Source organism: Octodon degus, unplaced genomic scaffold (genome assembly GCF_000260255.1).
Source record: "Octodon degus isolate 3935 unplaced genomic scaffold, OctDeg1.0 scaffold00058, whole genome shotgun sequence".
Lineage (NCBI taxonomy): Eukaryota > Metazoa > Chordata > Mammalia > Rodentia > Octodontidae > Octodon > Octodon degus.
In genome coordinates, this window is record NW_004524634.1 from 3,735,942 (window position 1) to 3,761,542 (window position 25,601).

Here is a 25,601-nt window from a genome sequence, read left to right on the forward strand (position 1 = left end):
ATCACACTCAGGGCCTTGTGTTTGTCAGGCAAGTGCTTGTGCCCACTCAGCTATATCCCCAGCTATATCTTTTAAACAGGCAAAAAACAAGAGAAGTGAGACAAGAGTAGAATACCGGGAGCACAAATCAGGCAAATGGCATGAGTGAAAAGCTGAAAATGACAAAGTAAAAGGCAGGATGTCTGCCTGATAAGATATAGATTCTGGGCAAGATAAGCAGTTAGCTGATGAGAAAATGAAATGTAGAAATAGAGACAAGTATTGGAATAGAAAGAAATGAGAGAGATAGGGGCTATTTTCTTCTTGGTCCTTGTTTCTCAACTCTCAAATCTTCTTTTCATTTTTTCTTTTATTTCCTTTGGAGACTAAGAATTACATCCAGGGCCTTCTTACTGATCTATAGCCCTATCACTCTTATTTTTTATTTGAAGACAAGGTCTTATTAACTCACTAAATGCCTCGGCTGGCTTAAACTTCTGATTCTTCTGCCTCAACCTCTCAGAAGGCTGAGATTATAGGTTTGTGCCACCATGCTTGCCTTGAGCCTCTTTTCCTAGAAAATCTTTTTTCCATTCCCCCCCCCCCGTATTTTAGGGAAGGGTCTACAGGGTGTTCAGGGTCTCACTACTGGATCGGACTCATAGTGATTCTCCTGTTTACAGCCTCCCAAATGCTAGGACTACAGGCGTGTGTCACACGCCCAGTCTCAATTGCCCTCTCAGCACACCCCAGAGGCAGGGCCAGCAGAGCAGGCCAGAGATTGAATCCCTGGCCTCTGCGCCTGCTTGCAAGTACTTTAATCCACTGAGCTATTTGGCCAGCCCTCCATTCTATTATTAACTATATTAGGAAATAAGAAAAACTTTATATTAAGTAATCTATTTTCAATGTCTTATTAATATTATAAGAAGTTATCCTTTACCATAGAATAATACAAATTAGTGACTTGGGAATGGAAAAGCAAGTAAAAAAGAAAAACTTTAAAAATTATAGTCCTCAAAATGCTATGACATTGATACTGGTATTTATACATGCTGTGGCTCTTGCTTTAGCAAAATAAGTGAGATTTAATCAAAATTTCTATAAGTCTGAAATAGCAATGTCTAAAACATAAGTATATGCTGTATCCACCCAAAAATAGAACTGGGGAAACACTGCAAATGGGGGAAGAGACATGTATCTACCACAAAAACAAGGCCTTACAAATTACAGAAGACTTATGAATATCAAACATTTCACTATTATAGAACACTAATGTATAGAATTTTTTAATGGAAAGTTTAAGGTCCTCCTCTTTAACTATAGCATGATCATTTCTAGAGAATTATCCATACATAATAGCTTCTATGATATTTGAATATAAATATATATATATATATATATATTATATAGTCATTGGACAATTAAGAATGTGTAGGTTTTATCAAGTGTAAAATGTGTATGCTGAGGACAGAAATTAGAACTCGTATGTATATATCTCTCCCGTTATATAATTTTTAAAATACTAATACTGTCTCTAACCATCAGAGAAACAACTCTCAGCAGACAGCAAGCATTTATCAAATGACAATTTTTGCCAAGACTATTCATTCAATATCTATAAATGCCTAAGTAGGTCATTATTATACTATATATGAAAAAGTAATATTATTATTAATATTATGTATCATTTCATATATGAGAAAGCTAGGGGAGCCTGACAACATATAGTTAGTAAGTACACAATTAAATTACTTCAATACTCTTAGAAATTACTATAGGAATTCTCAGTAAGAAAAATTTATTCTGTTTTTCTATCATAAAATCTTAATAAAGGTTATAAAATAGTATACACATAATGAAGAGATATAGGGTTGTCACAGCTATTCAAAGAATATAACCTCTCCTGGTGAACCCTAATCATTTTAAAGCATAAATTCTTAACTTTGTTATATATCTTTGCCTCTCAAAATCTAATTCATGCAAAAAACAAATTGAGTGTTTATTTAAAATGTAAGTGAATAGTAAGATCTGAGTCAGCAAAATGTGAGTAGTAAAATATGAAAGAAAGTATAAAGAGAATACTCTGTAACCATGTTAACAGAGAGGAACTTTTAATCATAACTCAAGAAATATGAACTGTAAGATATAAAATAATATATTTGACTATATTAAAACTGGGACTTTCAGTCATGAAAAGCAGCTATAATGTCTTTCCCCAGGTTGTCAGCATATTCTTAACTGTCAATATCAGTAATACCTAAAGAATTTCTACTATTTTTTCCCAGCAAAAATAAAAAAAGAACTTCAACACAAACAGTAAGGGTTACAATAGGCATTAAATTATTAGTGAATCCATAAGGAAAAGGACAATTTTACCAGTACTCTGAAAAATAAAAACTTAGGCAAAGAGATTCTATTCAATATTCATCAGGTAACAAGAAATTAATGAAACTGGTTATTAGAAATTATGATCCAACGAGTCCACTCTTTCGTACAAAAAATATGCAGATTCACAGAAGTCTATAAGTAAGTACTAGTTTTTGCTAAATACAAATTAATAAAACATAGAAAACACAGTTCATTACTTAACTGTCACACTTCAGTGAGAGGAAATGAGTCAAATACACAAACTATAATAAGAATATATATTTAAAATAGAGCTATCTGGGAATCATAGCATATGCCCATAATCCAAGCACTATGGGAGGATAAAGCAGGAAGACAGAAAACTTGAACCTACCCAGGGCAACTTAGCAAGTTCCTGTCTCAAAATAAAAAATAAAAAGGACTGGTGATGTAGCTCAATGCAAAGGTCTTGAGTTTCATCTCTAGTACTGCAATAAGTAAAATAAAGTATAAATGCTGAACAAAAAATACAAGAAACAGACCCATATCCATAACAAACACTTGAATAAATTAAAAACACACTCATTCATTTTCCCAAGCTACATGCATATCAATGCACATATTAAACATATCACAGTTAGCATACTTTGAGAACAGACAGGTAGATCTATAGCTAAGAAATTAATGATGAAACCCTAATAAAATAAGATGTAAGAGAGTGTTATGTAAAATGGTAAGTGTGTAACAACCTAACATACAAATGATTTACCTAACTCTATAAATAAGATTGAAAACAACTGCATGTTTATTTTAAACACCTTTTATAACTCAGTCTTCACCTGGTTTCATCTTCACATAAACAGTGATAATGAAGAGAGGGAAATACAGAGACAGAAAGAGGAGAAAAATGAGAGGAATGGGAGATGACAATATAAGAAAGAGAAAAAAGAAAAAGCTAGTAAGTCTTTCTTAAAATAATGGAGACTATCACAGAATTCCTTAGGCAATTAAAAATCTACAGTGTTTCAGAATTCTAGAGCAAAGAGTAAGTGACATTTTGTTAAATATATGGAGGATGAAAACAAATTCAGGAATAAGACATACTTGAATACATTAAAGAAAAATCTAGAGTACGTTTCACTGAACATTACTACAAACAATATCAAGAATGGGCTTCTCTCATCAATTTAACTTTGCTGATGCTACAGTTTGTTTGTTTGTTTGTTTGTTTGTTTGTTTGTTTATTAGCAGAACCAGGGATTGAACTCAGGCCCTTGTGCTTGCCACACAAGCGCTTATTCTACTGAGCTATCTCCTCAGCCTCCTATAGTTAAATTTTTTAAAATTCACTTTGTGGGAGGAATGTATGCAATGTGTTAATTATTAAAACTGTCCTACCAATTTGATTTGAAACTGTCTCATTGCTATTTGTTTATCAATAAAATTATGGAAAAAAATTAAATAAAATAAAATTCACTTTGTGTTTATATGTGTGTTTACATGCAAATGTTTTATCAAGATGCAGAAAGGGACATTTCTTAAATTGTTATTAATACCTACTACATTACCTGCCTGAGAATTTTTTTCCATGGGTTTTATAGGAAAAAGAAATAATTGATATCAAAAACGAAAATGTAAAAATTTTCAATAACATGTAAAGGCAGGCTATTATAATTTAAGTAATATTATTAAATTTGAAATTGTTACAAAACTTAAAACAAATTAAATGTATATGTAACTATTTCTAGTAATAATCTATCAATCTATGGTTGACTAATAGAAATCTATTAGCTATAGTGTATTACACGGCAAACATGAACAAAAGATTCAAGAAGCAGAAGAGAATACAATCAAATTTAAACTATATTCTCATTTGTCACACTTAGAAAAACTAACAAAAATGAAAATGAGTTTGAATTTACCATCTATTAATTAGGCAGAGCGAAATAAAGACTCACCAGGACAGAATATATGTGTAGACATCGATAAACAGGAGAGAAATCCACCAAATCTTGGGCACCAGGTACCTGCAAAACAAAATTATTACAAAAAATTTTAAAAAGGCTATGAAAAACAAAAACATTCATTTTTACTATCTATGTGCATTTTTCTTTAAGGCCAGGTCTAGCTTCTAAATGAAAAACACAAAACAAACAAAAGCCACCATGCATCCCAAAACCAAGTTCTATTGTTACAGTCATGTGAATGATAAGCTATGAAGATATATTCCATGGCTAGGACAAGCTCATTACAATACAGAGAGAAGAAGGGAAACAAATGCACTGGACCTATATCTACCTGCATAGATATATCTTAGGCTATGAGCTTTTACAGGGATAATACAAAGAATATTTTTCTTCTAATATAATAGATCATGTCAAAAACTAAGTTTCAGTGGCCAAAAAAACAGGTTCCCACTCAAGATGAATTAAGTGGTCTGCCAGCCAACTTCTGAAGAGCAAAAGAATTAGAGAATACCCAAATTACCATGCAATCAAAATACAGAAACACGTGGAAAGGAGGAAGATTTCACACAAAAACTAAAAAATGAATGGAAAAGCCAAACATACAGTCAACACCAGACATTGTAATATAAATAATGGACGCTGATTAAATTTAGACATGGGAAAGTTATTTTTTAAAAAATCACACCAGGTAAAGAACTGGAATCAAGCTGTGGCACTAACATTAATTTGGTATGTGATCTGACGATGAGTAAGTTACACCTTACGTTGGCTTAAATTTCCTCAAGTGAAAAAGGAAATTAATAACTGAAGTTCAGGGATCAACAAAAACAAAAGGTGACACTGAGAATAAATGTGGATCAAAATAATATGAAACAAAAAAGAGAAAGAAATAAAATAAAGACCTGGTGGAAGTGTTTACTGTAATACCAGTAGCTGCATGGTCTATCAAAATATAAGCAGCAACCATCTAAATTGAGTTAAGCTGATTCATGATTTCAAGGGTCAGTTTCGTTCATTTCATAAAGTAAATCTCCTGTCATCTTTGGGTATATCTTCTCTAATGAAGATGCTTTTCTTTTTTTTTTTTTTTTTTTTTTTTCCTGTATTTAAGACCGGGTCTATAAGGTCTCACTACATAGATTGGACTTGTAGTGATAAGATGATTTTCTTAATGGAATCTACTCACTCAACTGCACAACACTTATTTCCTTTTTCCTCAGAAAACCATTACAGCTCAGTAAGTACTGCTTCAAATTTATTGACAATTCTGCTTATCTGCTTTGCACCCATGAAGGCAAAGATTGCATTCCTATACTTAAGCATGTTATTATGCTATGAACTCTGTAAATGAGAAAAAAAAAAAAAAAAACTTTATGTGGATCTAAAGATTGTTTAAAAAAAAAAACCTTACACCATGGCCCAAGAGTAACTGGCCCAAGGAGTCAGTAAGTGATCATTTAGGCAACCATATTTTAAATGACCATAGCACTAAAGCTCCCTCTTTAATTGCAAATTGGAAATTTATCTTGCCAAAAAAACCACAGCCCATTTCATCTTGCCAAAAAAGCCAGGAAATTTATTCAACTTGCCAGAAAACCAGAGGCTACAGCTAAGCAAAACACAATCTCCAAAGAAAAACAATAGAAACACATTTTAAAATTATACTCCAGATAATATTTAAACAACAGGTAACTATAAATGCATATGAAAAAAGATAAGGAAATACGTGACATTTTGAAAATGTGATCTACTTGGAAATAATTTTTTTCTTTTAATTAGAATTAGCTTTTTATAAAGTTACTATAAGTATATATTTATAAAAAGGTGAATTTTTTGGCTAATTTTGAATATCAAACACAATTATAATTTTGTGATCTATGTTTTTCTTCCTATGGTTTAGTTTGTTTTACTTTGTCTCAGTGCCATGGTTTCACTCAAAAGGAAAACTGCTTATAGTCATTCCTGAGAGCCTTGGCCCTCTCCCACAGCAGATCCATCCTTATAGAATGAACACTCATAATAAGGGTCAGTTCCTTAGAAATCTGTAACAAACAAGCTAACAAACCCCTTAACAAAGAAAGATGTTTGGCTAATAACGGGCTGGCACTGGTTTATCCCTGAAAACTTCCAAAAGAGAAAGCTATCTGTAGATGGGTAACAAATGTCTTTTCACCAGCAAATATTTACAATCCAACTTATTTTGGTGAGAGTATCTGACACTGTATCAGCTTCAAACTAAAAAATGTTCTGTTCTGTAAGTGTTGGTTCTACTATTTTTTATCCTGTAAAACCATATCTAGTTAGTTCTCCAAGTACATGACTCCCTTATTTGAAAGCAGCACAAAAGATAGAGACAAACACTGAAAGAGCAAAAAGAGCCTTCAAAAAGGAGCTTCAGCTCACAATCCTTCCCCTTATTCCCCAAACAGCCTAATATTTAGAAATCATTTTTCCTCCATGCTCCCCTCTGTGAGAAACACTAGGAATAAACGCTGTAAGAGACCAAGAAGAGTACTGTGAGGATAAAGGTATGTAAAGTATGCACTGACTCATGTTGCTTTGAGCTAGATGTGTTTTCCCTACTTCACTAATGAAAAAGAATCACTTACATCTACGGAAAGGCAAAAAAGAGAACAGCAACACATTCTGTACGTGATGGAATGCTACACAACTACAACTTGGGTAAAAGTGAAGTTTCCAAAATCTAAATAAATGGAAGGAGGAAAGAATAGTAGAATGAAAGACAATTTTCCCTGAATTATAACCATAGCCATAGGCCAGTTTAAAACCTCACATTTTGGGGACAACCCACTCGGCCCCTCTTCTGTCGTCTCAGACATAACCATTCTTTCCCTCAATAAATATATTCTACTCTAAAAAAAAAAAAAGGACCTCACATTTTGCTCTCTAAAACATTAACTTTCTGTCCAAGCTATCTTCATCCTTTCCCCCCTCTTTTGGCCCTCTCTCTCCCTTTAAGTTGCAAAGAATGATTAAAGCAAGTTTAGGTTTCAAAAGGGAGGGGTCCAAGGACACTTTCCTAAGCTAACAATGACTGTCTCTAATGGTTTCTGTCTCCTAACAAAAGCCATGACTCCTTCTTTATCAGCTTCATCTAATTTTTCCTTTCTAAAGTAAATAACAGAGCCTTTGCATTTTACACATGTCCAAATTTGACAAATCATTATCGACTGAGACTATAGCTGATAAGAGATAACTTTGTGGTAGGACATTGTCATTTCCTCTCATAAGGGCTTTCTTTCTGGGAGACAGAAACATGATTAAAATAGTTAAACATTTCCTCTGCCTGGCAGTCAGGAACTCGATACTGGAGTCTGTATTTTTCTAGTTCAAACAGATCTATGAATATACCAACAATCACCATAAACAGTACATTCAAGATAATCTTGCTTTTTTAACTAGTTGTTTTCCTTCTAAGCAATCACATAAAATAATTTCATCACCAAGGACAGCAGCTGCCTAATTCTCTTTATAGTTTCTGAGTAAAGAACACTGGTGCCTTTAGCCAGCTCAAATCTCTGGATTTTCAAGGGGATCAAATAGTAGTAGTTTAGATTTTACACCTAAGATCTGTGCCTCAGAGCATGTTCTATCATACCAATTAAGTAAACACACTTTTAATTAAAAATAATATATTATTGAATTACAGTATTCAGGAGTACATATCATGCATGCAAGGACTGCATCCTTCTACAATTTCACATTAACATACTCATTACAGCTCTTATAGCCACCAAATACCAATATACATAATGAGCTACTTTGTACAATGCTTGCTATATCTGTATGATAAACATTAACAGCTTTAATCAAAACAATACTTCCAAATTTTTGTCCATGGAGTATTTGTTAAATAGCACTTGTAGTATAAAGACACTAGCAGTCACATGAAGTTACTACATAAATTACCAAAACAAGTCTGGAGACAAAAAGATACTAAGCAAGAAAGGCATATTTATAAGTAGGATGAATAAAAGAAATCCTACTAAATGAGCCTCTGCAGATACTAGTTACTGAAGAAGATACAAAGATTCAAAGTACACATGGGAATAGTAGGTGATCAGGAAGAAAAGAAACATGAACATTTATTTCTGCGAAAATTCTTACAAAAAATGTATTGTGAAAATGCTTACCAAAAAAATACCAGAATCGAATTTTGATGGTACAATTTTCTCCTTCCCTAATATGTCTTAATTCTGGTAAAAGGAAGTGTCTGAAAGATAAATACCTAAGTTTGTCTCATACAACACAAAATGTTTTCAAACATTAAAGTTTTTTTAAAAAGAGATTTTTATTTTAATGTAAAACATGTCACTCAGGGCCAGCCAAATAGCTCAGCGGATTAAAGAGCCAGGTACAGGGGCCAGCAGTTCAATCCCCAGAGCCTGCCATGCCAGCCCTGCCCCTGGGGCACGCTGAGATGGCAATTGAGACTGGGTGTGGTGGCGTGCGCCTGTAATCCCAGCTCTTGGGAGGCTGTAAACAGGCAGAACCCTATGAGTCTGATCTAGTAATAAGACCCTGAACATCCTGTAGACCCTTCCCTAAAATACAAAACATAAATAAATAAAATGTCACTCAAATTTTAATAGATACACCCTTTTTTTTTTTCTTTTTGTCTTTATTAGAGACTGTCTCACTATGCAGTTCAAGCTGAACTTGAACTCACTTTGTAGTCCAGGCTGGTCTCAAACTTGTAACTATCCTCCTGCCTCAGCCTCCCCATTTCTGGGATTATAGGCATGCACCACTACACCTGGCTCTCCATTAAATACTTCTAAACACTCCACTTTTCCCAGAAAGGATCAGTGTCAATAGCTATTTCTACCAACTATCTTTTCCTTTTCCTACTATCTTAAAAGACTCATTAGAGAAGGAAACTAAGGGGTAGGGGCACAAGATAGGACTATCTGCAAGTAATAAACTGATCAACATACCTGCTTAAATTTAAAGCTAGAGGCATAACCTGATTCCTTCCACTCATGAAGAGTAGAAAATGTACAATGAGAGATTTTCCTATGCTACTGAGACAGAGCAGAAAAACAGAACTGCATTAGCGTACCTCTTTAGCCCTGTTGCTCACACATCTGTCCCCCCCACTCTTCTGCTTTCCCTCTTACACATACACATAATCTATTTCTTTTTCTCTTAAAAATCCTTTCAAAGTAGATGGATCATCCAAAAAGAATATGATAGAGTTTTGTATGGAATTTAGATGTCTCTCAGTAATTATCCAAGCCATTCTCCTTGAAAACACATTTGATTACTACTTTACACAAAACAGTCTCTCAATGTTGGTAAATGAATGCAAGGACTTGGTGCTCATTTTGAGTATTAGTTGAACCTCAAGCTATTACAATGTACCAGGCATTTTTCTTCAGGGAGAAAACAGCAAATGATTAGCTGAAGAAGTGTAGCCTTTGCATCTAGATCAGTTGTGACTACCCATATTATGTCTGGAAGCCAGGAAATACCCAGCAAACATTTTTCACCAGGGTGCTTTTTGAGCTACTTTTGTTCCAAAAAATTTAGAGAAAAGGGTAGAATTCATGTGGACATAAGCTTTTATGGAGCTAGACTAAATACTACAGACATACCAACAAACTAGAAAACCTGTGATTCCAAGCAAGAAGAATTAGCGAATGTATAAAATTTTTTTGAAGCTTTGTAGCATAAAAGAATACACTCATGAAATCTTTGGCCTTAAAAAAAAGAATTTTTTATAGAGATTCTCACATATTATTAGGGTCCTTGCTGAGAAATCTCTAAAGAAATTACTACTTAATTTATTGAAGTGTTTGCAAGAAAATGGAAAACTGATAGGTTCTGCCTATTCAAGCAATTAATGCAAAAGGAAAGGGAAGGGGAAGGGAGGGGAGGGGAGAGGAGGGAAAGGGAGAGTAGGGGAGGGGAAGGAAGGGAGGAAGGGAGGAAGCAAGCAAGCAATGACCAATGCAAAGGATAGTCCTTCTGGAATTCTCTACTTAAACTTGAACACCAGTGACAGAAAATAAATTAAGCTTTCTTCAAGCAGGACCAACTATATGCTAAATCTTACTCTAATCTGTGCCACCAAAAAAGGACAATTCAGCAATCAATATGATATTAAATATAAAGGCTGGTGATATAGCCAGTGGCACAGCACTCCCTAGCATATATATGAAAACTTTATGCGAACAAAAGTAGATAGAAAAAAAGTATACTATTACTGGTAAAAACAAACCAAAAACAGTAATAGCCCTAATATTAACAGAATTTATAATAGGATTTATAAAAATGAAAGATTTAGAAGAAAATCATATTTTTAGAAACATGAACAAAAGACACAAGCAGTTGACCTCCCCCACAAAAAAATATATGTACATGTATATGTATTCTCAGAATTATAAGGCAACTCAATTTTACCAACAGTAACAAGGATGCAAATTAAAACTATACAGAGATAACATTTCTTCTCTATGAGACTGGCAAATATTGAAAAGCTTAAAAAATCTATTAAGAATAAAGAATAAGCACTTCATACATTGGGATGGGAATGAGTTTTAGAATATAATATATAAAAACAAGCTATAATTTATCTATCAAAATTATACAAGTATAATTCGACTTAATCTTGCTTTTTGAAACTATTCTGAGGACATATTTCCAACTATATGCAGAAATAGTCTCCAGTTTGCCTGATTTTGTATTGAAGGAAGTGTCAAGGCATTTTACATATGGTAAAATTCAAATTTCTAGTGAACCATTTTATAAGTTTAATAATAAGTAATTTTTTGTAAAGAATACAAGTAAAATACTCAGAGCCTACAGAGGTTGATGAGTATCAAGAATAAGTGAAATAGGCCAGCATTTTAAACTGTATTCTTGTAATTGTTATACTTTGTCTATGAAATATCTGGACTATTCACTTTTACAAAGTACTATGTTCTCTAGCCAAGCATGGAAGTTACATCTACAATCTCAGTACTCTGGGAGGCTGAGGCAAAGGGATCTCAAGTTTACACCTAACTTAGGCAACTGAGGGAGACTCTGACTCAAAATAAAAAATAAGAAAGTCTAGTGATGTAGCTCAGAATGAAGGTGTTCTGTTCAACAACAGTAGTGGGGGAAAAAACCCACACACTAATGTTCTACTGTAAAACTCATCAACTGTTGGTATTGCTACTCAAGGTGAATGCAATACTAAAACTAAGAAGTTAAGAAATTAAGTTAGAAGTCCAGATTTTCATATGAATTTCAATTTTTTTTTAAGACTGCATCTTGATTCATAGTCCAATCTGGTCTTCAACTTACAACACAGGCTAAGCTTGGGACAAACTTGTGATTCGCCTACCTTAGGCTCCTAAGGGCTGCAATTACATCTATGCACAACCACATCTTGCTTTTAAAAGTTAATTTGTCATATAAATGTCCTCCCACAGCCCATATACTAAAGCTCTGGTCACCAGGTTGTGGTCTTATGAGAAGATGACAGAACTCTTAGGAAGTAAGACCTAGCAAAATAATGTTAATTCACTGGGAGTGGACCATTAATGGTGATATTCTGAGTCTTGGTCCTTTTTCTCTACTCTGCTTTTCAGCAGTCATCAGCTGAATAACTTTGTTCCACCATGCTCTCCTCACACATAACATCCTTCGTCTCTACAGGCTGTTGGGCAATCAAGCCAGCCAGTCATGGTCTAACCCTGTGAACCAAAGTAAACATTTCCTCCTCTTAAGCTATTTACATCATGTATTTTGCAACAGCAACAGTAAGCTAACTATAGTGGCAACTAATTTATTTATTTATTTTTTGTTTAAATCTTTTATTTTTTTTCCATAATTTTATTGATAAACAAATAGCAACGAGACAGTTTCAAATCAAATTGGTAGGACAGTTTCAATAATTAACACATTGCATACATTCCTCCCAGTGGTTAGTGGCAACTAATTTAAACACTATGTAGGCTAATGACTCATCTGAAAGCTCATGAGTTGCCAATCTGAAAGCTCTAGTTTAATGAAGATGACTTACTAAGATCCTCATTTTCTGTTACCTTCATGTAGAAAAATTTATAATAAACATTTAAAATTTTGAATTAAAAGTCAGAACAACCACTTTAGCAAACAATTTGACATAACTGTCTCTATCTTACATATAAGAAACAGTATACTTAGAGAAATTTACATTATTTCTTATAAGAGCACAAAGCTAACAGAACTTGTACTTTCTAAATACAAGACTTCTTTGTGTACTTTCTAGTCACCTTGTGTTATAAACTGAATCGTGTCTCCTCCAAAAATTCTTATATTGAATTTTTAATCCTCAATTGACTGTACTTGGACACAGATCTTTAAAGATATAAATAAGGGATTAAGGAAGTCAACAGGACTGGTGTTCTTATGAACAGACATACACAGTGATGCCAGAGACATACGCATGCAAAAAGCTGTGCAAAGATACAGCTAGAAGGCAGGAACCTATAAGACAGGAAAACGTGCAGCAGGTGAAAAGAGCCATGTCAGGACCTTGATCTTGGACTTTTCCTCCAATATTATGAAAAAATATATACTATTCTTTAATCTTCCTGGCCTATTAGTATTTTTTGTTGCAGTCTTCACGAATTAGTAAGCCTATTACCTCAGAAATACTATAATACCACAATCAAAACATCCACAAAGGTTTGTTATGTGACATTTGTGTATAAGTTAGCAATTCCATTATTTCAAAAGAGATACCACAATCTAGAGTTAACCTGGACCTCAGTCACGTGGTCAACACTTACTTCACCCATGAATATAATGTTGACCACTATTTTCTAGCTATTTGAAAACAAATTAACAGAGATACAAACTAGAATATGAGGAATGTAATAAAGTAGTAATAATATATTGTAAGAATGCAAAGCAGTGAAGTAACCAAGAAGCAAAGAATAAAACATGGCTTTTCAAACTATTTCCTTCTCAATACTGCTTTATTTCCACAGATTTGTTTTGTTTATAGTAGATGGTAGTTATTAGTTCGTGGATGGTGAAATATAAGTTGATAGAGGTTTTGGTAATATATACTTGCACATACTGATGATCTTCTGTTAAATATCATTGCGATCAAGTCAAAGTAAACAACCTAAAAATGTCATCCAATGCACATGTATTCAGTGTATTTCTATTAAAAGCACAAAGAATGGTAATAGTCCAAAAGCTACGTTGCTCTAAATGAGGTCTGTTGAAGAATGACAAGAATGAAGGTCAGAACGTCACAGTGGGTCACGAAAGACCTTATCTGAAGAATTTATTCACACCATGCAAGAACTATGCCAAGAAACCAGTTTGGAGACATCTAAATAAATAATTCTCTACATGAGGTTTGCGATTAAGAATGTGCACTTGAAGAAGATTCAAACTGAGAAGTAAATAAATATAAGGTAGGATTTAAAAAAAAAAATAGGATGCCATTAGATGACAGTGAAAGTGTTGAATTCTTGTTGTAAAAGCTTAATCAGCAAATCCCTAAGCTAAATTATTTGATTTGGGATATGAAATTATTTTAAAATATTAACTACTAAAGACATCTTATAATACAACCTTTATGAGAAACTCCCAATATGTATGTACTAGTCCCACCTTCTTGATCTTCTTTGGACTTCATAGGACAAAGCAAAGAAGGCACACACATTAAAAGGGACTTAGCCAAGAACTCCAGTGAACTGGTAATAAGGAATGAGCTCTGCAACCCCAAGTCCACTCCAAAGCCACAAGTACCCTCCACTCCTGGAACCATTCTTATCCACAAGGTTCACAATGATATTTATGAAATTGGGTATATATTTCATTATTTGATATTATCTTCTAACCTTAGGATGGAAATTATGTCTAAGTTCCATGTTCATAAACCATAGTATAATTTTAAATTTTGATGGACACCCAGTAAGTAAGAAAAACACTAATTGATCTTTCTTGAAACAATGTTTTATTGTTCTACTATAATAAATGATCACCTATAATGTCTCTAATACCTGACAGTCTGGTCTCCCAGATGGATCCATATCCTAATATTCCAGTCCCTGCAGGCAAAAAGAGAAAATCCTAGAAAATATTCAAGAGAACCAAGTTTCCTCTGCCCCCTTAGAACTCCATGAATTACCAGTCAAATGGTGAGTTATTTTACTCTAATGTGAGCCATTAAGTAACATTCAAAAGATTTTTCTTGGCTTTATTAAGAGGTATTAAGAGTTCTTATTTTCCCAAGTATCATAAGCAATAGAATGAAACTTTCAAACTCTGCTATTAATGTACCTATTTACATAATAAACATCCTACTAAAGTATAAATTTTAATTAAAATGGTAAGTAAAATCATTCAGTTAAATAGAAAAAAAAAAGTATCCCCTCAATATAGAGAACTATATAAAGGAATATACTATTTTACACATGTGAAAATCCCTCAGATGTTTAATTTAATTGCTTCTGTGATCGACAAAAAATTTGGATATTTGCTTTTAATTCCAGTTTAAACTACTCCAGTTTCATAGGGAGGGAGTAAGACAGGATCTTGCTATCCAGTTCAGCGTGACTTGAACTCACTATGTAACTCAGGCTGGCCTCAAACTTGAGGCAATCCTCCTGCCTCAGCCTCTCAAATGCTGGGATTACAGGCATATACCACCATAGCCAGCTTGATTTTAAAAAAAAAAAAGAAGAAGAATACTAAGAATAGGTACACTGACAGTAGTAATTCATAGCAGAAATCAACAGGGAAGAGTAATTTATAATGAAACAGACACCTGTATGGACATAGTTTACAAACTACTATCTTTACTTCACAGAAGAAGACTTCTAAAATTACAAAGCTAGAGAAGAAATGGTGAATCTGGTTTTATCCCTGGTGACTTCTTAATGTCAAATCTTTATTCTCAAAGAACTGTCTGAGTTTCTGCAGAGGTCCTTAGAACCTTAGTCTCTGGGTCAGGTAAACTCTATTCTTCCTTTAATGTAGTATCTAGTCAGTACAGAATCAAAAGCTTTCAATCTTGGAAAAAAAGTAAGAGTATATTTAAAATCTAAATTCTTTCAAAAGAATCAAAATGTAAAATACCTTCAGTTTCGTTAAATTAGGATTCATTTGATTTCAAGTGATTTAATAGACAGATCACAGAAAATTATATGAATAAATTCACATCTCAAATTTACTATATTTAAAAATGGCCTCAATTCTCCAGTCCAAATATCATTTACCTCTTCATCATCTTCCTCATCTTCAACATCCAGAATTCCTGAATCCTGTTCAGACTTGGGGCTAGTGCTTTCCATCTCTGTATCAAAGATTGTGTACGCATCTTTCTTAGATTTTCTCTTGCTACCTATTCTTGGCTGTTGCAAGACGATATTATCCAGGTTTCTTTGCTGTTGAGCCTAGGATAGACACACACACACACACACACACACACACACACACACACACACACCAAAAAAGAAACAAAACTTAATTAAGCTTTCAATGAATTTTTAATTTTCATGAAATGAGTAGCTTCAAGAAAATATTCAACCAAATTCATTAATACAAGTTTGCTTGCTTACTATATATAAGTATTATATATGTATGTGTGTCTTTATTTGTTTTGGGGAGAGAGGGTGTTACCATTTAGTTCAAGCCACCCTCAACTCACTATGTAGCCCATGCTGGCATAGAACTTGTGGCAATTCTCCTACCTCTGCCTCCCTAGTACTGGGATTACAGGTGTGTGCCACCACAACCAACAGATATAAACCTTTGGTCCCAAAAGCCAAGTTAAACATCCTAATGTTTATACTTTAACCTCAAAAATTTCCCACCTTAACTTGCTTTCCAAGTTAAGACATTATTGTAAGACTTTCAAATATACCCACTTAATCACCACAAAATGAAATGTATCCATCTGCAACTAAGTAGCTATGAGATTAGTACAAATGCCTAGTATTTATCTCTTATAACATACTGAAAGCATAATAGTTGAAGAAGAAGAGCATGGAATTTTGACACATTTAAGCTTAGGGTACTTAAAAAGTTATATGGATATATCAAACTTATAAAATGTGATCAGGAGGATGAACTATCTTGAGAGACTTCTTTCCCCATAGTATGATTAGAACCAACAGTTCAAAAAGGATCTTATGACTGTGACTTATGAGAAGGAGAATTAAAGGGTTTCTTCTTTTGAACTTATACAGAACAGGAAGTATGACCCCTTGGCCTAACAAAATTGACTGAAATTATACTATGGTTTCAACAGATAAAAAGAGATGTTACTATCCAAGGTCAACAATAGAAGTGTTAAGCCACACACTTCAGCTTGAAATTACTTTAGTCACCACTCAGACATCTGAAGTTAAAAACAGGATTTTTTTCATTGGAAAGGATTTTTTTCAAAATCACAACTTGAGGGGTAATTCAAAAGCTAAATCCCAGATCAATTCACCAACAGTCCCTCCTAAAACCATGACAAAAACACTTCCCAAAATAAGGTTTTGTGGCCAAATCAATGGAAAATATTCTATACCATATAGTTGTGCTGTAGATATACAATATATATTACACAATAAAAGCTGGTTGTCATACTATTTTAAAGAAATTTACCTAATCTGGTTAAACTGACCATATTCCAAATGTATTTCCTAATGAATCTCTCTCTCTCTCTCTCTCTCTCTCTCTCTCTCTCTCTCTCTCTCTCGTCAAGAAACAAAGCTTAAACATTTGACCTAACCAAATATATGTTCCTTAATAAATGTTATTTCTCCTTGGTACAAATAAGAATTAGTTCAGAAGAAAAATCAGTATCTCCAAATCTTTCCAATGAGACTAAGGAATTCAAGATAAATATTAAATACAAGAAGTTAGTTCAGGCACTACTCAAATGAAACAATTTGTTAGAACAGAGAAAAACTTAAACTATGCAAGCTAGCTTCTGCCAAGAAAATGAAAAGAATCTACATTCCAGAGATCTGAATCAATGAACAAACTTGTTTCTCAGCATATTATCCATTGATATTTTGATTTTGACTTACATAAAATACATGACCTCAGCAACAAACACATGAGAAGGTACCCTGAAACATTTAATTTTTTATTTATATAAGACAAATATACCCTCCAAGTATTGTATTTTACTTGAGGCCCCAAATTAAATAGCACATTCTTTAATACTATTAACCTCAAAAGTAAGATGTTCTTCTCCACCTATATTCAATGCAAACCCAAACAAAACTCAAGAATTATGGGGATCACAAAGGAATAGCAAACATAAAAAAGCGTTCATATTTAAAAAGCAAGCACTCAATTAAAAAATGATTACTTACTCCTAAATTCTACCTTTTTTCATTACACCAAAATCAAACACTTTCATAAATAGGTCTTAGCTTACTAAATCCCAAATTTATTACTTTTCTTTCGCAATCAATAAAATACTGTCCGCGTACCAAAAACCATCAAGAGGAGCCACACTAAGTTCTATCATTTAAACCTGAAATGATAAAGATCTGAAGAAGTATTCCATGAGTGTAATTTCATATTTTCTATGGTTCTTTTTCTTTCTTAATTGGCATCTGGCTTTCCTATAATTTTAGAAGACTGCAAAGCAGTTTGGGCCAAATCTGTAAATTGATATAGTGAGCCCTTTGCTAAAAATTAAAGTATTTCAAGCTGCACTCAAGATCTGTCAGAATCTGAAGTCTCTGCCAGAACTATCAAGAGTTCCCCAATGCATAAAAGAGTAACATGGAGAAGATACAGAAAGTAGAAATTGGGCAACTTGGAAATACTAAAGTGCAGTCAGAGCAATAAAACACTCCAATACTATCATTATGGATATAAATGAAATCATTATTTATTGAAAAATATGTCATGAAATTTGTCAGAAGTGATGAAGGCTAAATATAAATATATAAATGTATATAGCACAGATTAAAATGAAAAGATGACATTACAATGCACAAGAAATATTCAATAAAATCCCTTCAGAACCCTTTCCTAACATGCTCTTGAGTTTCACCAGGACCATATTTCCATGCCTCAAAGGCAACCCTCATAAGAATGTGCCACGGAAGCAGTTAAGTAACCTCTTCCGGCTGTGCTGGGTTAGAGGGAGAAGGGTACAAAGCATAAAAATAATACTAAGACTTTAGAAAGCATTTTTTATCTCCCTCGTTGTGTATTATATTTATGAATGATTTTCATGTTTTACCACCTTTCCTTTAAGTGTCTCTCATATTTGTTATTCTGATTTCCTAATATTTAGAAATTATATAGAAGTTCTCCCTCAGCTCTTCCTCTTCTCTATTGTGAGTTTTTCCTCTCTCCGGGGATCCAGTAACATATTTTCCATCTCCTATGATTACTGTATTTTCTACTAGCACCACAATTCCAAAATACCTAAAAAGAAATAATTACTTTCTCCCTATAACACTCCTACTAATTATAGCCACTCTATTCATAAACCACAATGTTCATCATGTAGATCAGGCATAAGGTGAACTATGTGGTTGGGAGGAAAGTATTAAACAACTCCATAATCTATCATTTAAATTCTACCATAATGAAAGCTGAACCTAATTTTTTTAGTGTACTTATCAATACTCTCCAACATAAATCTTTCACTTGATTCAGATCCTACCTCCCATTCCTACTTCTATATCTTATTCCATTTCTTTATCTGATGACATCCCCCTCTTTAAAGTAACAGTTTCCTGTAAAACTCACCTAAAATTCTTCTTTTATAAAGCCTCTTCTTACTGCCTACCTCATATAGCATGTTTCTCTGTACTACCATTTTCAGTAAAATATATGCTGAATATCTGTTTAGTAGCAGTAAGCTTTGTGGATATATAAGAAATACTAATTAGGCATGTTGGGTATTCATTAACCCCAGAACTCTGGAAGGCTAAGGCAGAAGGATTTCAGACTTAGTTAACTTAGCAAGAAAATGTCTCAAAATAAAAATTATAAAAAAAAAAAAAATAAGGGATAATAAGGGAGATGTGATATATGTAGTTCAGCGTAAAGGTCCTAGGTTCAATCCCTAGATGGCAGAGAGAGAGAGAGAGAGAGAGAGAGAGAGAGAGAGAGAGAGAACAGACAGATGGAGAGATGGAAAACATGGTACCTCTAACCCATGAACTTCATACGGTACTGTTAACAGAAACAAACAGGCAAATAAGTTCTGTAACTGAGTACAATATGATGGTACAAATAAATACAGAGGACAATGGTTGCACAAAGGAGAAAATTTCATCTGTTTGGAGGGGTTTCAGGAAAGACTTCACAGAAGAAAAGATATCAAACGGGGGCCTTAAAAGGCAAATATAAGCTGGGCATGGCAACATATACCTGTAATTACAGCGTTTGAAAGATTGAGGCAGGGTTGCCATGAGTTCAAGGCCAGCTTAGAATGCATAGTGAGTTTAAGGCCAGCCTGAACTGTGTAGTGAGATTCTTTCTACAAAACAAAACAAAACAAAACAAAACAAAACAAAACAAAAACAAAGACCAATACAACTTTACCAAATAAAGAGAAATAGAAAGGGTAACCACTGCAGAATGAAGAAATACCATGCTAGAAGACCATATGCGAAAATATATTATCCAGCAGGTAATGGCAACGTTGTCTAATTACAGCCAAGCAGTAGGTCATAAAAAATTAACAAAGACAAAAAGTTAAAGGTGCATGAAAAGCAGTTGTCAATGCTAACTCGAACATAATAAAAATATATATATATATGAAAATTTAAAAAGAGGAAATAATAAGATCAGCTTTAGAACTCAGAAAAACTCTCCAGGTACAGAGAAGTGATCAGCTAGAAGAAAATGAAGACTAGAAGTGGAAAAGCCAATATAAAACACTGTAAAATTCTAAATAACAAGTATGAGGACTTAAGGCAGAAATATATAATAAGCAAAAGTATATAATGTATTGATTTATATGTTGTACAGGGAAAAGAGAAAGGAAACATTAATTCTAAGTATTCTGGCCTTGATGACTTAACAGTATAGCCATCCCACATAAAGGGGACCATGAAAATAATAAGCCAAGTATAGTAAATATGCTATATTGAGTATTGTACTATACTCAATGTACAATTTTTCTTTGAAGAAAAAAAAAACGCATTTTACCATTTATTGCATCTTCAAGTCCAGACCATAAATTTGCATACATGGTAACTATGGAAAAACCAATAAATTCCAAAAGGAATCCAAATGAGAATAAGATTGGCCCCGCAATGAAAGACAACTTTAAAAGCTAAGACTTGGGTCCTCTCTTTACCTATCAGAAGGTAGGGAACTATGGAAGCGACCACAAATATTACATAATATGAAAAGTAACTGTCAACATTATTAAAATTTTCATAAAAAATAAGGTTCAGAGTTTTTTAAAAAATCAAGTCAAAGGATCTTGTGTTGATTTACACAATACTGACCTCTAGTGGATTTTACGAGTGTATACAGATGACCTTTACAATCAGAAACTAGTTAGAGAGAGGCCTAATACAAACTGTATATATAGATTTCCAGAACAGGGTGAAAAAATGGGGGAGGGGAGGTTGAGGGGAGTATTAGTATCATAGAGTAACATAGGTCCCTTAATTCCAAACTCTTCAATTTATTAATTCCATAACCTCAGACAAGTTACCTTATCTCTCTGTTCAATATTCCTAGGTTTTAAAAAATGATTAATCAAATTTATCCTGGAGGTACCACAAGGACTAAATAAGATAATACATACAAAGTATCTTGAATTAAAACAAAGACATTCTAAAATAGCAGTTCCCCCTGTCCTTTTCCTGCATATTAGATAGGAATCTTGCTTCACCATCTACTAAGGTAGCATTGAACACCTGGCCATAAGTAGCTATAAAATCATTACTGTCATCTAATTTAGATAAACATTATCATTCAATTTTTGCATTTGTATATATTTCAAGCACTACATATCTCTGCATAGTGCTGCTACAGGTCCTCTCGGCCTCATCTCTTAATTCAAGCTATCATTAACAACCACTGCTGAGCAGGGTTGGAAGTATCCCATTATATAATAACCCTAGCTCAAGAAAAGACAACACATGTCTAGCTTCCTGTCCAGAAGCGTTTCTAACACCGTAAAATGGAATCCCACAAGAAACAACTTAGCACTCACACCCTTGAAATACAACTCAGAAGTAAAACAACCCTTGAAATAAAGCTGACAGATAAATGATTCCCCATGTTGTTCCTCCCACAGTTCCTCCAGACTTCTCAGAAAGTCCCACACAATTAGAAACCACACTGCCTTAGCATTGTACCACTGGAGTGACTCCTATCTTCCTTTTTTATTGCTCCAAACACTCCTGTTCCCTAAGATCATATGACCAAATAAACCAACCCACATCAATGCCTGGATTCATTCAGAGAAACCAAGGGTAACATAACATCCTACACAATAGATGAAATGGAATGATGACCTCCATTTGCATCTGAAGTCCAGGGGAAAACTATGAAAATAAATGGCAAAATCAAGAAGGTTCTAATGTTACCTCTTAAAGTCTTACAAATCAAAAGGAATGCAAAGGAGCTGCAGATTCCAACTAGGGATTTTTCAGCTTCATCAGCACTAGCTCTGGAACTAGCTTTTTTTGGCAGCTGACTCCAATATCAGATTCAAACAAACTGAAAAAAAAAAAAATGGTAATTCCAAATGAAAGAAAAGGAACATCTCAAGATCATCTCAAAAAGTTATTTGCATGTTATTGTCCGCAGAAGTCTACTTAAGTGCACATATGGCTGTGTTCTATGGGAAATTGGAAGGACAAATTTTAAAATAGTCTTTACACACCTTCAACATGCCCCAAAGAATTTACATCAATAGGATAAGAGATTAACATAATAATGCTTGGGCATTCTTTTTCTGTACACTATACTGAAAAGGGAGTATCACTATTAATATTATAATCAATAAGAATCAAAGAAAATAATAGAATAAAAAGGCAAGCTAGAGAATAAAAGAAAATATTTGCAAATAATATATTTGATAAGAGCTTAATAACTGTATGTAAAGAATCCCTCCAAACTAACAATAAAAAAATATGAAACAGGTTTGAACAAACATTTCTCCAAAGAAAATAAATGACAAAAGCATATAAAAAAGGGCTCCACGTATCACTAACTACTAAAGAAATATAAATGAAAGCCACAAATGGGTATAATTTCATATCCACTAGAATGGCCACAAGCAAAAGTAATGAAAATAAGAAGTACTAGCATGGATGAGGAGAAATCAGAGCCTTTGTATATTGTTGGTAAAATGGTTTGCATGAAATATATGGAGTTGCCTCAAATGAATAAAAAATAGACTTAAAATACTATCTAACAATCCCACTTCTCGATATATAGTCAAGAGAACCAAAGTCAAGTTTCAAAGAGGTAATTGCTTCTTTACAACAGCTAAAAGGTAAAAGCAATACAAATTTTCATTGAAGGGCTGGTCAAATAGCTCAGCTGGGGGAGAGTCACATGGAGAGGAAAAACATTTTCTCAAGCTTTCACAGAGAGCAACTTGGTCAAACAATGGCCGTGACTCATCCTCATGTCTGACACTGACAAAAGGATGTATAAAGGGTGGTACAGGGCTACAGGATAAATCCTGAGAGTACTTGGCTGACCTTATCAGATACAAAAGTTACATTTCTTGTTATATAGGTCTTGCTATATTTTGGTCTTAACCATCCAGCAGAAAAGTATAAAAACGAGGTATATAAAGTAAATCCATATTAATACGATGAGCTGTAAAAGGCTCAAGTCAATAACTTCTGAGGATAACCCACTAATATTATAGGCTGCTAGACAGTGTTAGATTGTTTAGTTGAATTCAAACACCTATAGTATTTAGATGCCAATAGAATATTCACCTGTGACATGACAAAAAAAAAAGGATACAAAGGAAAGATAATTTTGTATTTATATATACAAAATAGTTAGGATAAATTTATAGCTACTTTCGCTTAATTCAATGAGAAGAAAGAGGTGTACTAACAGTATTTGGACAGAATATCCTGTCTGCTTCTTGTGCTATGGATAACCACTAAGAAGATAACAATGTACAGTGTATTGATTATCAAAACTGTCCTATTAATCAGCTGTGAAACTGTCTCATTTATATTTATTTCTCAATAAAAATAAAGAAATGAAAAAAAATAGCTCAGCGGATTAAAGCACCTGCTTAGGCAGATGCAGGAGTCCATTCGCAGGAACCTGAGGTTCAATCACTGGGACCTTGCTGGCCCCACCCCCAGGGCACGCTGAGATGGCAATTGAGACTGGGTAAGGTGGCGTCCCCCTGTAATTCCAGTTCTTGGGAGGCTGTAAACAGGAGGATCACTGCGAGTCTGATCTACATAGTGAGACCCTGTAGACCCTGTACTAAATATTTTTTTAAAAAATGTTCATTGGGGCCAGGGAGATGGCTCAGTGGAATAAGCACTTCCCTGGCAAGCATAAGGGCCTGAGTTCAATCCCTGGTTCCGCAAAAAAAAAAAAAAAAAAAAAAAAGCTTCTTTGGGGGCCGGGGAGATGGCTCAGTGGAATAAGTGCTTCCCTGGCAAGTGCAAAGGCCTGAGTTCAATCCCCGGTTCCACCAAAAAAAAAAAAAAAAATCGAAAAAATGTTCATTGAAGAATAAGTGGATAAAGAAAATATGTCATATATACATGAAATATTATACAGCCTTAAAAGATAAGGAAATCTTGCATATTACAGAATGTATGTATGTACTTTAAGGATACTATGGCTAGTAAAATAAGCCAGTCACAAAAATTGTATTACACCACTCAGAAGAGGTATCTAAAGTAAAACTAAACAAGTTGAATGCTGGTTGCTAGAGGCTGGTAGTGGGGCAAAATGCAAACTTAGTATTCAATGGTACAAAGTTTTAGTTTTATAAGATGAAAAGTTCTAAAGATTGTTTGCATAATGGTATAACTTTATTTAACATTACTTAAGTTATATAACTAAAACTTGAGAAGGTAGAAAATTAGTATTTTTTGAACAATTGAAATCCTAAGTCCTTTGTACATCTCTATTAAACCTGTATGTCATTGAGGGACAAAAAGTCTTTGTGATAACAGAATGTGCTGCAAAAAAAGATGGGAAGCCACATCTTTTGTGGGATATAACAATTTACATGAAGCAAAAGTTAAATTTTTATAGAATTATTCTGAGGATGGCGGTAATTTCCAGATATTTTTAAGTATTACATGTTTCCATTACACACACAAGCATGTGCACATACATAAACAATAACTGAAGTTAAATGGAAAATAAGCTATATAATAAAGATAAGTAAAAAAGAAATTCTATTAAAATATCCATTCAGCAATAATGTTATTTTGTTAAAGAACACTCCACATTTCCTATGTATATTTTAAGATTTCATTTTTGCTTCTCTGTATTTTCTATTCATCTGCAACTAACATTTATATTGTATATAAAGCAATGTTTTAAAAGCAGTAAAAAGGAAACTTTAAGGACTTTTCTTAAAAACATTTCATAATCTTATAGATAAACATATGTGTATAAAATATTGACATTGTGCTGTACTTCAAAAATTGATGCTTTTTAAAATATAACCTGCAGAATTTCTGCCACATTCTGGGAACCCCCAGATCCGGTCCTAACCCAGGCCCGGTAAGTGTGTGGGAGAGCTTCCCGCTACCCTGTGCCAGCAGGACCTACTGGTCCCAGCCCAGGTACAGCATGGGTGAGACCCTCTTCCTCCCCCTTGGGATGCCCCACACCACTCTGCAGCACCTCCCCCACCCTGTCCGCTGAGTAGGAATTTCTGCCGCGTTCCGGGAACCCCCAGATCCAGTCCTAGCCCAAGCCTAGTGAGTGTGTGGGAGAGCTTCCAGCTACCCTGCACCGGCAGGACCTACCGGTCCCAGTCCAGGAGTAGAGTGGGTGAGACCCTCTTTCACCCCCTTGGGACGCCCCCCACCACTCCATAGTACTCCCCCACCCCCGCCCACCAAGTAGGAATTTCTGTCATATTCCAGGAACTCCCAGATCTAGTCCTAGAACAGGCCCAGTGAGTGTGTGGGAGAGCTGCCTCTCCCCCCTACCTCACCTTGTTCCCTCCAGACACAGCTCAGGCCTGGCATACAGGCCTGGGATGAAACCCTGTAGCTGCAATCCCTGCAGAGAGTGTAAGGGACAGAACCACCCAGCTAGTCCAGAAGCAGAACATCTTGCCAGAGGGGCATAACAGGATCACCCCCAAGGGCAACAGCAGGAAGGAGCTGAGCACAGCAG

General features: G+C 34.4%; 1 protein-coding gene across 2 annotated transcripts in view; it reads right to left on the reverse strand.

Moving 5' to 3' along the window:
* The window catches only part of Exoc6b (exocyst complex component 6B), a 650,136-nt gene that overhangs the window by 362,461 nt on the left and 262,074 nt on the right, over positions 1-25,601 (reverse strand). Inside the window, exons 7-8 of one of the 2 annotated variants that reach the window (XM_004634081.3) lie at positions 15,530-15,706; positions 4,287-4,355 (exon numbers count right to left, since the gene is read on the reverse strand). In XM_004634081.3, coding sequence (XP_004634138.1) covers positions 4,287-4,355; positions 15,530-15,706 — 246 coding nt within the window. The remainder of the gene's footprint in view (positions 1-4,286; positions 4,356-15,529; positions 15,707-25,601) is intronic. The other variant, XM_023718391.1, reaches the window with a different exon arrangement.